At 37.0% G+C, this 18,238-nt stretch overlaps 1 protein-coding gene across 1 annotated transcript in view; it reads right to left on the bottom strand.

Moving 5' to 3' along the window:
• The window catches only part of nbeab (neurobeachin b), a 257,230-nt gene that overhangs the window by 197,707 nt on the left and 41,285 nt on the right, over positions 1–18,238 (bottom strand). The window contains exons 2-5 of the mRNA XM_059534202.1: positions 5,958–6,189; positions 2,052–2,152; positions 1,412–1,507; positions 397–518 (exon numbers count right to left, since the gene is read on the bottom strand). Of these exons, the coding sequence (XP_059390185.1) occupies positions 397–518; positions 1,412–1,507; positions 2,052–2,152; positions 5,958–6,189 (551 nt within the window). The remainder of the gene's footprint in view (positions 1–396; positions 519–1,411; positions 1,508–2,051; positions 2,153–5,957; positions 6,190–18,238) is intronic.

The following is an 18,238-nucleotide window of genomic DNA, read 5'->3' as shown; positions in this document are numbered from 1 at the left end:
ATCTGAGCTCTAATTACCCACAAGTCTTTACATATGGTGCTCTTTTTGCCTGGCTGACATTAAAAACCCAAATGAATGTCCTATTTTCCAGCGATTCCAGAACATCCTGCCCTGGGTTCAAACACCTGTTGGTTAAATCAGCAGAATCCCCTTTTATGCTTGCATAATCCACCACATCATCAATAAAAAATAAAATCCTCTAACAAGCTCATTATATAAGTGGCATAGTAGCCAGAACTCTATCTCTCTGTTACACGCTAAAAACAAAACCACTCAGTTTAATTTACTTATAGAAGCAGGCGCTGAAGGTAATTTTATTTTCTGCTAATCAAGTTGACAATGAGTTGACAAAGTTCTATATAACTACATTAAAGCATAGGCTGGGAATGTAGTCACCAGTAAAGGTAGGGTTTGTCTTTATCCACACTGATGTTGTTCAGAGGATCCATGCGGAACCAGGTGTTGAGGGTGAAGCCGTTCTGATAAGGCCATTTAGCAATGGGAGGTAACGCAATCGCCTAGCAGAAAAAAAAAAAAAAAGAAAGCAAAAATGTATTGGAGTCTGTATATGTTATGTAATAATCTTTTAACAAGCTAGACATTCGTTTATATCCATCCAGCGCTTCAAAAGAAAATAAAATAATAATAATTAATGGCATCAAGTTGTTGTTTACAAAATACAAATAGCCAGTCAAATAAATATATGTTAGATAGTCACAAGCACCCTATTAGTTTTTAAATTTAGTATTATTGCTCTTATTTTACTTTTAGTTTACTTTTGCTGTGAACTAATACACAAAGTTATTCTTTAAAATCACTAAGAATTTAATTAAAAATACAATAAAACTGTTAAAAGTAATCCTTATTAAATTTCAAAATAAATGTCAGCATTTGTCATAATTTTTTTCCAATACTGATGATAAGAATTATTATTATTCATCCAAAATCAGCAGAATGATTTCTGATAGATCATGTAAGACTGGAGTAAAAGCTGCTAAAAAGGTCAGCTTTGCCATTGCAATTAACATTTAAAACGTACTAAAACAGACAACAGTTCTTTTAAATTTTAATAATATTTCACAGTGTTTTTGATCAAATAAATGCAGGGTTGATCAGCTTAAAACAATTCTTTCTAAAGCATTAAATAAACTTAACCGACCCAAACTTTTGAACAGTTGTTTGCATTATAATGTTGTGAAATATACACTTATCTGTAGCGTTTAAAAGGATTGATTCAAATTTTTGTGTTTATTTATTTAGACAACACTTTTTTTGTGATTTAATATTGGTTATTTATTAGTTAACCATATTGTAAAAAATAACAATTTAAACAACTTTTAATTTAACTTCACGACAACTGAGATATGCTTTCACTGAAATGCAAAAAAGGCTAAAAAGCGGGGTCACTCACAGCTGCACTTCGCCCAGGGAAGTTAAAGAAAGTGTCTGGTCCGTGTCTCTGTGCCATCTGAGTCAGAACTGAGAGCAGTTTGACTGCATGTCTTGGCTGTGGAAGACAGAAGAACGGGAGAGGTAAGACAAGTGACTTAAAGAAAAACCAAATCATAGTAACTAAAATCACTTAGGACCTTCTCAGCAAGAATTTCAGAAATGTTCAACTTTAAATTTAACGTTTTGCCTCAATAAATCAGTTCTGATTTAAGAACATTGATCCAATCTGTCATATTATCACCTTTTTTGACAAGATAATGAAAACTCATGCTGATCGAAACATTTCATTTCCATGTCTCATAATTAATTGTTTCATTAAAGCCCAAGTTGTAGCACAGGTCTCTCTTTTGACTCCATAGGGGTACTTCACTCTATCCAAAAACTGAAAACTATTGTCACAACATCCTCACTGTATTGTTAGCGAGCACTCGATGTACTGTACAGTCAATTTCTCTCACTCGAGAGAACAGTGAATCGACACCTGGGCAAGCTTGTTCTGCGGTTGATTGCTCTAGAGGTCTAAAAGGGCTCAACAATCTCAACAACCTCTTGGAGCCCCAGAGCCCTACATGAGTTTTCACTCATTTTCAGTGGCTTACCCACAATCCTCCTTCTCCTCTCAGCATGCTGAACAGCAATTTGAGTTCTTTGACGGTGATACTGTAGCTGGCCAGAACTCCTAGCATATCCACCAGCAAGTCTGTTCATCATAGAGAAAACAAAACAAAACAAAACAGAGAGACGTTAGATCTGGATTAACTAAAGTGGGCACAGTGTGCATGTAAAGTTGGATTCCCCAGAGTGCAGGTGTGTGAGCAACATACACAAGATACTGTATCATAACACAGTGCAAAATAATAATTTCACAGAACAACATGTGGGAGGATCAAACTGAGGTAGACAGACCGCCAGAATGCACCTTTCCTGAGAGTAATGACATAACTTGCAAGGCCCTTGGAGAACTTCCATTATACAATATAACTTAGATAAACATAAAAAAAAATATGCACGAGACTGAGCAGCCATTTGCTAAAATCATTTAAATTCCTTTTTTTCCCTCATTAATGTACACACAGCACCCATATTGAAAGAAAAACACAGAATTTTTGACATTTTGCAGATGTATTAAAAAAGAAAAACTGAAATATCACATGGTCCTAAGTATTCAGACCCTTTGCTGTGAGACCCATATTTTTAACTCAGGTGCTGTCCATTTCTTCTGATCATCCTTGAGATGGTTCTACACCTTAATTTGAGTCCAGCTGTGTTTGATTATACTGATTGGACTTGATTAGGAAAGCTACACACCTGTCTATATAAGACCTTACAGCTCACAGTGCAAAAAAATTTCTGCTGCACAAGGTTCCTCAGAGCACAGTGGCCTCCATAATCCTTAAATGGAAGACGTTTGGGATGACCAGAACCCTTCCTAGAGCTGGCCGTCCGGCCAAACTGAGCTATCGGGGGAGAAGAGCCATGGTGAGAGAGGTAAAGAAGAACCCAAAGATCACTGTGGCTGAGCTCCTGAGATGCAGTCGGGAGGTGGGAGAAAGTTGTAGAAAGTCAACCATCATTGCAGCCATCCACCAGTCGGGACTTTATGGCAGAGTGGCCCGACGGAAGCCTCTCCTCAGTGCAAGACACATGAAAGCCTGCATGGAGTTTGCTAAAAAACACCTGGAGGACTCTGTTCTGTTGAGACCAAGATAGAACTTTTTGGCCTTAATTCTAAGCGGTATGTGTGGAGAAAACCAGGCACCGCTCATCACCTCTCCAATACAGTCCCAACGGTGAAACATGGTGTGCTGTGGGGGTGTTTTTCAGCTGCAAAGACAGGACGACTGGTTGCAATTGAGGGAAAGATGAATGAGGCCAAGTACAGGGATATCCTGGATGAAAACCTTCTCCAGAGTGCTCAGCACCTCAGACTGAGCCGAAGGTTCACCTTCCAACAAGACAATGACCCTAAGCACACAGCTAAATTAACGAAGGAGTGGCTACACAACAACTCCGTGACTGTTCTTGAATGGTCCAGCCAGAGCCCTGACTTAAACCCAATTGAGCATCTCTGGAGAGACCTGAAAATAACTGTCCACCAACGTTTACCATCCAACCTGACAGAACTGGAGAGGATCTGCAAGGAGGAATGGCAAAGGATCCCCAAATCCAGGTGTGAAAAACTTGTTGTATCTTTCCCAAAAAGACTGATGGCTGTATTAGATCAAAAGGGTGCTTCTACTAAATACTTAGCAAAGGGTCTGAATACTTAGGACCATGTGATATTTCAGCTTTTCTTTTTTAATAAATGTGCAAAAATGTCAACATTTGTGTCAATATGGGGTGTTTTTCCTCATTAATAATAAATTAATGAGGAAAAAAATGAACTTAAATTATTTTAGCAATTATTTTAGAGTAAAAAATTGTAAAATACTTTCCATACCCACTGTATATTATTATATATAAATTTGATTAGGATTATAGCATATATTAAGATTGAAGGCTAAACTAATGGCTGCTAAAAAATATATACATACAATAATACAAATAATATTTCACAATAATACTGTTATTACTGTATTTTTAATCAAATAAATGCAGCCCTAGCTAACCATAAGAAACGTTTTAGAATTGTTTTTATTACCTCAAACGTTTCACCAGTATATAGACAGACAGACAGATGGATGAGTGTGTGTGTGTGTGTGTACTGTATACACGCACACACACACACATAAATACACATATGGTTCAGAAACAGCACCTACAGGTATACACTCACCGCTGCGAGGAAAACATGCAAATTTATGCTAATTAATGCAATTTTACACTTTAATTTAAAGTTTCATCAAGTCTGCTGATGAAACGTTCCATGAGGCAATTCACAGCCCTGCCTTTTAAAGGTCCCGTTCTTGTGATCCCATGTTTTAAACTTTAGTTAGTGTGTAATGTTGTTGTTAGAGTATAAATAATATCTGTAAAATTCTAAAGCTCAAAGTTCAATGCCAAGCGAGATATTTTATTTAACAGAATTCGCCTACAAAAAAACGACCCGATTGGACTACATCCCTCTAGTTCCTGCAGTAATGACGTCACTAAAACAGTTTTTTGACTAACCTCCACCCACATGAATACACAAAAAAGAGGGCGTGGTCTTGTTGCGCTCCGACGGAGAAGAGGAAGAGTTGCGTTTGTGTTTGTCGCCATGTCGTCTAAACGCTGTTATTTTCATCTCGGAGTCCGATCACCTTTGTTTGGGCTTCCCAGGGACACTGTACTTGGAGATTAATGGTTACAATTTATGTTTAACTCGGTTCCCGAAAATTATAATCCACATGTAAAACTATTTGCAGCACATTTTGCTGAGGACAGCTTCTTCAATCTCAATCAGTTTAATGCCGGATTCGCACAAAGATTATTCTTGAAAGATGGAGCAGTTCCCTCTTTGTCAGGAGAAGGCGTTGTTTATGGACCACAACCGGTAAGTGTATTTTATTATTTAAGTTGGTGCGTTTAACAGTTTCTGTAACATATTACACAAAGGGCAACACTGTTTAGCTTTGTTAACTAGATGTTAGGGATGTGCAAAAAAATAGAATGCGATTTTCATGCGCATCTCGTCAGTAAAAACGCTCAAGTAATTCTAAGTACATCTCCAGCACGTGCGTTCAGATCAGGATTGCCAGGTTTTCAAAACAAATCCTGCCCACTTGCTTCTCAAAACTAGTCCAAAACTAGCCCAATCGCATTTCCAGGAGGGCAGCGTGCACTCAGCTGCTGTCGAATCACAACACAGGAACCACTGGCACAATCAGAACTCGTTACGTATTTCTGAAGGAGGGACTTTATAGAACAAGGAAGTCATCAGCGCATTTTTATGACAGTGAAAACAACGGTATACAGATAAGTGAATTGTGTGAAAAATACAGTTTTTTTTATACGCGAAACATGAACACGTTATATTGCACACTGTAAACACAATCAAAGCTTCAAAAAAACACGAAAAATGTGACTTTTAAAGGACTTTGATTGTGTAAAATGCCATTTAATGTATGCAGACAGGGGAGCATGGTGCCCATGAAATACAGATGGAATGAATCAAAAAAAACATTCTTCTTCATTCATAAATGGTAACTAAAATTTAATATTGCTCTAAACTGCCAGTCAATCTCATTACCAGACGGTGCAACTAATGAGATTTTTCTCTCGGTTTCTCTTCTTCCTAAGCCTGATGAATTCCACTGCTTAGAAGAAAATACACATTTCTTCACTCACAGCAATTCACACACTATCAGATGTCTAAAATCTGGAAATCTGGAAAAAAATTAAGATTTTGCCCATATCTTGCATGTGCTGTTAAAAGCTGACTGTATTTTTTGCACATCTTTCATTTCAGAGCCGTTTAAACATTTTCTGAACCATTTATAGAGCTTTGAGCAAACAGAAAGAAATAAGTTTAACAAGAGGTCAGTTCTAAAACTCTGAAAGAGGGTCAGGTCGAGACCACTCACCTGCGATCATGTCGTCCACAGAGCTCATTCTGAGCAAAAGCCTCTGAATGAGGCCGACCTCAGTGCTGGTCTGCAGGTTGCGGACACTCTTGCGCAGTATGGCAGTAAACATGCTCCAGATTTCCGCCTGGCATGTGACTTCACAGTGTTCCAGCAGCTCCAACATGCAGATGATGGCCTCTGCATCCTGGATGATGAAGTTCATCTCCAGGTCAAACTCACCACCAACCAGCTGGAGCAGAAGAGAAAGAAAGAGAAGGGAAAAGGACAAGGAAAAAAAATTAGCTTAGACTCATTTTAAGTAACAAGAAGGAGTGCTTTCCTTCTAAAGCTTTTAGCATCTGTCTGACGTCAGACAAACACAGTGAACCAATTGGTTCACCACAAGTGAACCAATTGTGTCAATAAATAGCTTATCTAAACTTAAAGAAACCTTGAAAAAAACAAAAATTCAAATCCTTCTAGTCCTCTTCCGGTCATAAAAAATAACTATAATCATTTGGGAATTATAAACACAAATCAATATTTGTGTTCTGCGGACTAAGCAAGCATGAAATTGAAGATTTCAAGACTTGTCTCGAGCACATGAGAAGACTTCAGGCACCTTCTTCAGAGAGCAGTGATGCACACATGTGGAAAATAGAGCCCTGCTTCTTGAGGATTATTTTACAACATTATCCAGAGTCCACAACTCTGTCTAACTTGTGAATTATTGTTGCCAGATTAGGATTGACTCTTGTCACGCCTCAGATCCCACACATCATTGGTTCCCAACTGGTGGGTTGTGACAAAAATGGTTCGAGAGTTGTTCTGATTGTTTGTTGGAGACAGCAGAGAAAGAAAAATGTGCTCATTATACCCAACAATATTATCCCACAAACTTATCTGTAAATGAACACAAGCAAAATCAGACAGATTTATTAATTAAATTATATGAATTAATTATATTACAAAATAAAATAAATAATAATTTTATTTATAATAAAATAAAATAAAAAATAAATATGTGTTCATCTGCTGACGATAAAAGGTTTGTAGCAATTCCAATATGTTCTGTAAAGTGAATCATTGGCTTGCAGGAGCGTGAAACTATTAAAACTCAAGAAACATTTAGAAACCAAAACTGTCAATGTTCTAAGACCTGAAACAAAACAAGCTCAGAACTGCTAGCTTAAATGAACTTGCTATATAGATGCCCTGCTGTTTTGATTTGACTGACAGTCTACTGTATACTCTTTTCACAGCTGAACAGCTGATGGGCATCATGACAACTCTCTTTTCAGCCTTTATTTTACGAGTGATTTGCATGGATGTGTTAGAGCTGTACTCCCTAACGGACCAAAACAGCATGACTAGAGGCAGTGGAGGAACCGATAAACAGTGCCTCATCCCTGAAAAAAAAGACAAGCGTTTAATTTATGAAAACGTCCATCAGTCCGTTTCCTCAGCCTTTTATAACATCCTAATGTGTGCAATGACTGACAGTAAAGAAGACAGCAGCAACAATTACAGAGTATAGCAATGCACAGCATGTTAAATCAATTATAATAGTTTACAAAGGCAGTTTTCACATTTAATATGCATTTGATAAAAGGAAACCTCACATAAACACTTTAAAAAGTGAAGTGAAGTGACATTCAGCCAAGTATGGTGACCCATACTCAGAATTTGTGCTCTGCATTTAACCCATCCGAAATGCACACACACAGAGCAGTGAACACACACACACACTGTGAGCACACACCCGGAGCAGTGGGCAGCCATTTTTATGCTGCGGCGCCCGGGGAGCAGTTGGGGGTTCAGTGCCTTGCTCAAGGGCACCTAAGTCGTGGTATTGAAGGTGGAGAGAGAACTGTACATGCACTCCCCCCACCCACAATTCCTGCCGGCCCGGGACTCGAACTCACAACCTTTCGATTGGGAGTCCGACTCTCTAACCATTAGGCCACGACTTCCCTGAGTCTGTGGGGACCGTACTGTCAGAAGTAGCCAGCAGACGGCACACAAACTGCTGCTATCTTCTGTACAACAATAGCACAAATTACTATTTATTCACCAAAAACAATAGAACAAGGTCCTCCTTTAAAGCTAGTCTAAATCATTATGACAGGAAGGTATGCAGCATCTGTCTGACTACTTTCTAAAAACTAATTAGCATGAAGAATGAACAGAAAAAAAAAGTTTCTCTGAGAACTCAGCTGAAAACACATCTGGACCTAAAGCTGAACCCAGCAGCACACCAGTAACAGTTTAGCTTCTAAAAGTTTTATGCTGAGGGGTTCTCAAAAAAAGAAAGAAAAAATAAATGGGTAAAAACAAGAAAGTGGAAGTTTAACAGGTAATTAAACTCTTCAAACCCCAGGCACAATCTATATACTGAGTTTGATGTCTGGACACAACTTTATACAATATATAATATTTATGACCATTGCATATATTTTCGATATAATCTGAAGTCTGTTTTGATGAAACCTAATTTGTGTTCCAATTTGCAATTAACAATGTCCCACAGTCGTTCAACCAAAAGGCAGTTTCACTGTTTTAATAAGACTTGCACATATTTACTTCTGTTTTAAAGAAAACTCAGTGGAGAGTAACAGCATATCAATGAGACTCTAGACAGTTTTTCTTCCTTCAGTTGTTGTCACAGACTCAAGTACAGAATCATAAAAAACTAATTCACTTTTAATGGCTAAAATCAATCTTCTGAATGAGTAAAATATCCAATTGTCACGCAGCACTGCTCTTCTTTTAAAAGAGTGGAATATTTATTCCTTCCAGTGTGTGCACTGCATGTTTTGTCACCAGCCATTGTGTTTACTAATTACGATGACTACAACATTAATCATAGTGTTTATCAAGACATAAAATAAAAATTTTCTTAAATGAACAGTGCAGTTCTTGTTTTCTGTTATCACTAAATTGTGAAATATATATATATAATAAGTAATACACCAGAACACAAAAGGATGAAAACCTGTGCAGGAGTGCCAGAAAAGGCCTGCCCATGCAACACAGCTTCTCCTTTAACTACAGAGCTCATCACACTCTGAAGTGAGGTGTTTAATTGCGTGCTCAGACTTTGGGAGTAATTTACATCCATCGTGCAACAAGAGGTAAATGAAGGCACAAAATCAAAGATTAGACACTCATGGGAAAATAACTCTCTCTCAGGCAAAACAGGAATAACTCACAGTGAACAGATAATCATGTTAATATGCATTGAATTTCAGTGTCTAAATTACCAGTTGAGAGTTGCTACAGCTCAAAACACTCACCTAAAATATCTTGACACTAATTGAAATATTTAAATAAAACAACCATTTATTTCCTAGAAGTGCAGAAATATTAGGAACATTGGTGCTTTAACTACCTTTACAAATCTGAATCCAAACATATACATTTAAATAATGACATATATACACCATTAATTTTTTTTAAATGTTACAACTTTAATGTACCTATCGCTCAAATGGACCATTGACACTCCTAACTGAGATTGTACATAGAGTGTCAATGATCCATTTGAAAGATAGGTGGCAGTAATGCACTTCCGCAAGTATGCAAGTCTGCGATCCGCCGTAAAGCAAGAAGAAGAAGAAGAAGACACATCACATGCCGGACATTGCGGTGAATAAGAGGTAAAAATTTATATATAAATACTGTTAACTTTTTCTTGCACAGACCGATCGTTTCATATCTTTACACATCACTGTGTCAACCCGAGCTTTACTCTCAAAGCCGTGATTCCCATTCACTTCCATTATATGACTAACTGACTGCAACAATTTGAGTTAAAAATCTTTGTATTCTACTGAAGGAACAAAGTCACCTACATCTCGGATGCACTGGAGGTAAGCAGCTAAACATACAAATTTTATTTTTGGGTGAACTATTCCTTTAAAAGAATAGTTCAATTTACTCACCCTTACGCCATCTATGATATTAATGAGTTTGTTTCTTCATTGAAACAGATTTGGGGAAATTCAGCATTACATACAGTACATCTTGAGTAAATTTCAGCAAATTTTAATTTCTATGTGAACTATTTCTTTAAACACAATGGCATTGGGAAGTTTTAATTTACTTGTTCCATTTCTCTCCAAAAATAGCTAGGAATGCTGAGGAAAGAAATGAGGTAGATATCAGCAGAACAGCTCAATCTAGAATCCTCTGATTTGGCACTTGAAGCAAAAATCAAGTTGGAGAGAGAAAGGTAATTAAACATTATGGTTAAGACATTTATGAGTCAACACTTAACTTTTATGAGCGTTGCTTAAATGATCAGACTTTTTAAGAAGCTCACATAAAGGCCACAATGGTACTGGGAGGTGCACTAGAGATACTTTATAGTTTTAGTAAATGCTAAATTAATAACTGCATAAAGTGCAACCAAGGCTGTTATGGTGAGATGTAAGGATAAAATATAGATGAATGAGGGAAAAAGAAATGACCCAGTAGTGGTGCTGCTTTAAAGATGTCAGTTAGTCAACCAATCAAATAATTGATGATCAATAAACTTGCAATTCAGTTTGTGCCTAAATATTCTTATTCAAAACATCATGCAACAAAAACTCTTTGTTCACATAACTGCACTTTTCTCTTCTGAAAATACAATACAAGTCTCATAAATTTTAGCATTCAGATTTCTAAACAAGCAGATATCTTTTTTCATATATATACTGCCCTTTTTTATACAGATAAATGTGTGAAAACTCCTGGTACTTTCGTTTTCAGTCATCCAGGAATACTTGTAGTATACCTTACAGATTTTACAATGTAGTAATCAAACCCTGTTCCCCAGGAACACATGCTTGAATGAATGTGTCATAAACCACCAGCGATATGTAATGGTGCGCAGCTCGCTTGTCTGTACACAAAAGCAGTTGCCATGACAACATACCCAGACACTTCAAAGTAGCTTTTGGCAAAATGAAAACATTCAATTGGCATGCAAATCATGCATTGGCTCGAAAACATGTATTCGTAAACTGTCACAGTGTCTGGTTTGTGTTCCCTGGGTAACCACTAGATGTCCTCCTTTCCCACAGTGTCTGTCACTTTCTGAACTACATTCCCCACGATCCTTGTTTCTTCATTGCACTCAGCTGCCCCTAGTCACTACTCATTGAACTCAGTCAATTCCTCATTAGCATTGTCATTTCCCTGTGTATATATACCCTGTCTGTTTTAGTATGTGTCACGGAGTCCTTGCATTTATCACGCCACTCCTGAGTCTGTTCTTGCCCGTTTGTCTTGCCAGTTTATGTTTGATGGATACTTTGGTTTTGACCCCTGCCTGGAATGGATATTGATGTACGGTTTTCCCTTATTAAACTTACTGCTCTTGGATCTACTTGTCCTCTGTTCCTGTGTGGGGATTGTTACATAAACATGCAGTATGTCATTTAAAGTCTACACTTCAAGACTCAATGGAAGCTGTAGAGCTTTTGCTGATAGCATCGCAAGTATAACCTGTCTGTCATCTGATAATCTAATACAAGATATGAAAATTTTAAACATTAAATATGCATGAAGTAATACATTTATAATATAAATGGTTTTCTTTTTTTTCAGTTGCTTGTGAAATAGCATGTTTATTTAAGCAAGAAAATGTGACTGGGACAAAAACTTAGGGGACTTTGCCTCCTCATTTCAGAACACCACTATCTATCTAGATATATATTACATTACATTTAGCAGATGCTTTTACCCAAAGCGACTTAAAGTGCATTCAGGCTATACATATTTTTTGACCAGTATTTGTGTTCCCTGGGAATTGAACCCTTGGAAAATAAGGCTTGGAAAATAATCTTAGGTTTCGAAGGTTAGTAGTACAGTATACAATTTTTACCTATTCCTTCCTAAAACATCATGAATGTGTTTAGCCTGAGCTTGAAAGTGAAAATGGATGTCACAGCCTCAATTTATCTGCAAATGAATCAGTTGATGTGTAATTTCACAGGCACCATCAGCATTCACACACCCATAAAAAGCCATTAAAAACGACAACTTTATTATAAAGATCACCCATTAAGCAGCATTAAGTATCTCCGATCGGTGACCAATATTCATTTGCATACATAATATATCAGGGACAGGTTCATGAAATGTTCATAGGAGTTCATGACTGTTAACTTAACTTTGACCATACAGCCTACAAATCGATCCACTCAGGAGCTGATATTTAAAGAATACTTAGGCCTGGCACAGCAGACATGACTGGTGCGAGGGAGTTTATGATTAGCAAACACAGCGATCAGAGGTGCTTTAATCAGGTTCGGCTATGGCAGCCGGCCAGTTCCATATGTGCTCTCCCATAGGAGAGAAAATTCACAAATGAGACTTCTTTAATATCTCAATTGTTTCAATTATATTAAATGGAGAGCAAATAAAGACTTTAGATGTAGTATCATGTTTTGTAGATTCTTCTCCACTGGAGATTCAAAAGAGATTCAATCAAATATTTATGTGCTCCAAAATGGCAAGATATCAAAGTCTACAATCAAAAATACTATGCATCAAATGATCTACACTATTATATACACAGTGGGCCCTATTTTAACAATCTACATGCATGGTCTAAAGCGCATGGCACAGGTACACTCATGGTGTGTCCGAATCCACTTTTGCTAGTTTAATGATGGGAAAATGGTCGGTGTGCACAGGCGCATGGTCAAAACAGGTTGTCCCTATTCTCTTAATGAGTAATGGGTGCTTTTTGGCGTAATTTGCAATAAACCAATCAGAGTGTCATTTCCCATTCCCTTTAAAGCCAGTTGCACTTATGCAATGGTGGATTTGCTATTTACAAATTTTAATTGAATATATATATATATATATATATATATATATATATATATAGCTTCCCCTCCTCATCCACCACTTTCTGACTAGTTGGGGGTTCAGAGATGCTTGGTTGCCATGGTAATGGGTAGCACAAATCAGACTTTAGACATTTTTTTCCACTGCACGCTTTCGTTGGCTGTGAACACAGTGGAAATAAACAGCGCTGATGTCCTATTTACTGAGAGTTATGGTGAGAGGAGGAGGCAAGCAGCAATAGAGATCTCTCCAGGGAAGAGCAGGTGCTCTATCTATTTTATCATGTATACATTTGTCAAGCAGGATACCGGGAAGGTTGTGTCTTTGCCTGTTTTTGAGGTGATAAAAGCGAAAGTGCAAACAGTGCAGCCTGGTTGAATTTTTGCATGCCTGAAGTCACTTTTTGATCACATCTGGTGAAGAATAACTCTCCAGAAAACATAGGCAAACCTGGCTAGTATGCTACCTGAAAGGCTGGTTCATGTATTCAGAGATGAAATAAATGCTTAAAAAGAATAAATTCAACAGCATGCATCGGAGGTAGATTAAAATGTAATGCTGCTTTAGATTTTTGACCCAGCAGTTGGGTTATTGCACAGAAGGTTGGGTTAAACATTCAACCCAACTGTTGGTTGAAAACAACCTAATTGCTGGGTTTGTCCATATTTTACCCATCACTGGGTTGTATTTAACCCAGCAATTTTTTTAGAGCATCTGAATGACCACAACAAGAGGAAATGCCGTTTTATAACTGAGTGGGATAAAGTACATCAAAACTCCATTTACCAATGAATGCTATTTTTCTGAATTTGCCTGAACATAAGAAAACAAATCGGGGAAAAAAAAGAATGAAAGTGGCATACACCACAAAGCACATTGCAAGACGTTCTCATGCACACTGTGACACAAACTCTCTGGAGAAAAGACTCAGATGGGAGAATTCTGCCTGCAGCATTTCCTCTCTCTTCTATCTTTGAACTGTCAAATGTCACAACTATAAAGGTCAAGGCAAAAGACAGATGAGAAAGGGAGAGATCAGATACACAAATTAGTTTGTTGTTCCCTCTGCCCCATTCAATCTGGTTAGTTCTCTGCGTGTCACACATCAGGTCCTGTGAGCTCGTGAGGTTGAGCTAACTGTCAGATCAGCTCCGTATGAAGGGTCCTGGTGGAGTTGGTTGGTTGATGTAACAGAAACACTTGGGAATCTGTATCACATTTCAAAAGAAATATTAGTAATGTCGTGAAAAAGTGACTGTCTGTGATATCCTATCATGTTTCTTTACTGTGAAAGCATTGATCAAATGTTTTGTGAAAAAAAAGCTATAGTAGTCAACATTTGAAAAACGGATGTGAGAATTACATCACTTGCTCACCAATAGATCCTCTGCAGTGAATGGGTGCCATCAGAAAGTGTCTTAACATCTGATAATCTGCAAGTAATTCACTTGACTTCAGTCCATCAGTTAACATCTTGTGAAGCAAAAGGCTGATCAAATAAAAAAACCCATAATAATAACAAAATTATAATTTGTTAAATGAACTCTACATTTGTTTGAACCCTCGTTCTGATGGCACCCATTCACTGCAGAAGATCTATTGGTGAGGAAGTGACGTAATGCTAAACTTCTTTGTTCTGATGAAAAAACGAACTCGTCTACATCTTGAATGTCCTGAGGGTGAGTACATTTTCAGCACATTTTAACTTTTGGGTGAACTAGTCCTTTAAACTAAACTGTAAACTACACAATTATGCAGAGATTAGCCAATCATAACAGAGGTCATTTACATATACAAGTATGCATGATGTATGATCTAACAGTGAAATATTAATGAAAAACTAAATTACAACAGTCATTGCTGCAAGAAATCTCAAATAACATTATAACAAGTGTGCTTTAGTGGAAAAATAAAATACAAAATATATAAGTATAAAATATGTCCCTTCTGAGTTAATGAAAGCATTGTTAATTTATCATTTTGATCAAGGTTGACTGCTCGCAAAGCAAGTTCATAAAAAGACGTCCCCAAAGCCTGTGATGCCACCAGTCAGAAATACTGCTCAATAAATTAAATTCATGAAACCACAAAGCTTCACAAAGCTCACTTTGAATGTGTTTTCTTCAAATCCAATGATTGATTCCATTGTTGACAGCACATCAGTTTAAATTGAACACTTTCTGTCTCATCGCTCATCATTTGTGGACAGTCATCAAGTCCTGCACGTGCATTCTAGTGGTCTGCATTTCCTATCCTGCTTAGAGGTGCGCACATTAGCCTTAACATTATTACAGCTTGACTGCTTTTCATAAAGAAACTCAGCATGATATGAGTGAGTGAGACTGCACACTTTTATGGAATTGTTTGTTGAGAAAGATTAAACCGTACGCATGAAGTAATTCTGTGTAGTGCTGTAATCACAGACTTGCACAAGCACACAAACTTAGTCTCACACAGTTGGACGCAGAAAGGGAAAGACAAAAGCCGAAAAGCCACTAAAGCAAAAGAGTAAATGTTAGCAGAAATAACAGGAGATGTCATCACAATTTACACAGAGCAAGGTGTTTGTAACAAAAATAGGTTGGTAATTTAATTCAATAAAATAAAAAAAATTGCAAATAGTGAATTTTCCAATAAATAAATACATAAATTATAAGAGAAAAAAATTCAATCTTCTTATCTGAAGAGGAAGCCGGATATAATTTTAAATCAAGAAAGTAATATTTAATTATTGTATTTAAATTAATTGAATTTCAAAATAAGGGATTTTTCCTTGCCAGTCTGTCAAATGAACAACACACACAAAAATAAATTCTATTTAATTTAATACTTTTTAATTGAAGTAATGCATTTTCTTTGTCAAACAACAATATAATAAATTGATATTTTGATCTAGTCCTGTCTCTGCTGTTCCTTTCAGTTAGAATGCAAAGGCCAAATAAAAAAAAAAAGTAATAATTCGCTGTCAGCTGGCAACAAGAACTGCATCTGGGGAACACAACCTAGAAGCATCAGCACATATATCCAAGGAAATCAAGATGAACCTCAGTTACCTCATTTATCTTATTTCATGAAACAATATTCGTACACCCACATTCTGCCATCCCTCGGCACACTGGGATGTCGATCCGCTCTATGAGTTTTTTATATTCTTCTGTTATCCGTCGAACAGCAATGAAGTGGCTCTCTGAGATGATTCCGACAGCACAATTATTTTGATCAAACAGCAAATTATCTCATATGTGCTGAGCTCTCAGCGGCACCACGGGGCAGTTTCTGTTTTATCAGAGAGGAAGAGAGCAGGTACATGTCATGCTGTGAATGCCAATGCAAGAGGAAGTAGAGGAAGGAAGAATGAGGGCAGTGGCGTAGCGAGTCAGCCCCGGGCCCATATGCAAAAATTTAGCATGCAAACGATTGTATATGCGCCTAACTGAGCTCATTTATCTAGGAAAATTTTTTCAATTAATACTGTAAAATGCATGAAGTGTTTTATGTCTGTTTATTTCAGGCAATTTGTATTGGTTTGAGAAGGCTAAATTGATCAAACGCAATGCTCAACTCACTGTCTGCTGCTGAAGCTTGGTCGTTCCTTTACAAAACAAAAACTTGAATTTAACAAAGATAAAATGTTCCAAACATATTTCTAAATTAACTTAATAAAGGAACAAAAATAAATATGACCACTTTGTCATTAAAAACCAAAACTGAACTATTTTAATAGCTGTGTAATGGGGAAGAGAGAGATAAAAGACACCGTATCCAGTTGGACAGTTGGACTCACATAAGCTGTTGGACAAGGGCCAGGCCCATGCAGGGCTCTATTCGTTCCCTCGTTTCAATTAAAAGGTCCCCCCAGCTCAACGGCCCCCAAACTGCCTAGGCCCATATGCACCTGCATACCCTGACACTACGTCACTGGATGAGGGGAAAAACTTCTCAGCAGAGGAGGAGGAGGTGCTCTTCGTTAGCCTGAGAGGGGTGGAAACTGAGGTGAAACGTCAAGGTGAATTTGTGGGCATGTGCTCTCACTTTTAGAGATGTGTAATTATCTGAAGAGTGGAATGACAAGGAGCTAACGGACCCCTTCACAAAGGTCAAAGACATTTTATACTTAGAGACAAATGTGTGACCGAGGCCACAGGGAAAAGTCACTGACATAAAAATGTATTGTGGTCTGGCGAGGAAAATTCCTTTATATATATATATATGTATAATTTATATTATAATAAATTGTCAGATTAAAACATTATTTTTTTTATAATGTTTTAAATTGTTTGTCTGAGTAATTGATTGATTGATTGATTGTTGATTGATTTATTGATTTATTGATTGATTGTGGGTGGTTTGGCAAGGGAAGTTCCTTAAGTTTTTTATGGAATTAAATATTACATTATTTATTTATTTATTTTAATTTTGTTTTGTTTTAAAAAAAACTAAATTGACAGCCTATAGTTTCTATGCATTTTGATACATCCAGCATGCTCTTGAGAATAATAGATTTCATATTTATATCATTGAAATTTATTCAATCATTTATTGTGGTTTGGAAAGAAAAAGAAGATCCTTATTTCAGAATTCAATTTAATTTTACTTTTACATATATGTTTATGAACAGACTGGACACCTTCACAAAGGTCAAAAGACTTTTTTTATACTGTGTGACGAGGTCACAAATCCAGAGCCTCCAGAATGAGAATAAAAATAAAAACAAGATTGGAAGGCGATGGTGTGATTATGAATGACTTATTATGAAACATAACTCTGTCTGTCCGTCTATTGTTCATGTCAAGCTTGCATGGAAGCCAAGAAGCAAATAAACAACATGCAAACAATAAATAAATCAACAGATTGTATTTGACAAAGTAGCACCACTCATTTGAGGTAAAACTGGAACGTAGCTTCAACTGCACCTAGAGAGAACATAGCAGTGTTTTTCCATTTGATATGACTGATAAAAGAGAAGGCAGACACCTGCAGCAGCCTGGTGAGTTCAGCTGACACACTTCAGCACTACGGACAGCTCAGCTCCCCAAACCTGCAAATGCCTGCAAATCCCAGTGAAATCAAATGCACCACATGTACTCTATTTACCCCACCTGTTGTTTGCTGCTTGAATTTACCCCTAGCTGCTGCAGGGCACTCACAGACTGCACAGGGACCTTTTATAGACTCTGTAGAGGTCTATAAACCTGTTTATTGTTTCCATTGCCACACTTTCTGAGAATGGGAAATAGATCTATAAATATTTACAACACTTACACTGCTGGTCAAAAGTTTTGAATAATTCAGTAAATGTTGAATACATTTGAAAGAATCGTATGTAATGCTCACCGAGGCTGCATTTATGTGATTAATATTGTGAAATATTATTACAATGTAAAAGAAATGTTTTCTATTGTAATATATTTTAAAATGTGATTACTGTGATGTGAAGCTGACTTTTTAGTAGTTAA

Source organism: Carassius carassius, chromosome 41, assembly GCF_963082965.1.
Source record: "Carassius carassius chromosome 41, fCarCar2.1, whole genome shotgun sequence".
NCBI classification, from domain to species: domain Eukaryota; kingdom Metazoa; phylum Chordata; class Actinopteri; order Cypriniformes; family Cyprinidae; genus Carassius; species Carassius carassius.
Note: the sequence above shows the minus strand (reverse complement) of the source record. Positions and strands in the feature narration are given on the sequence as shown.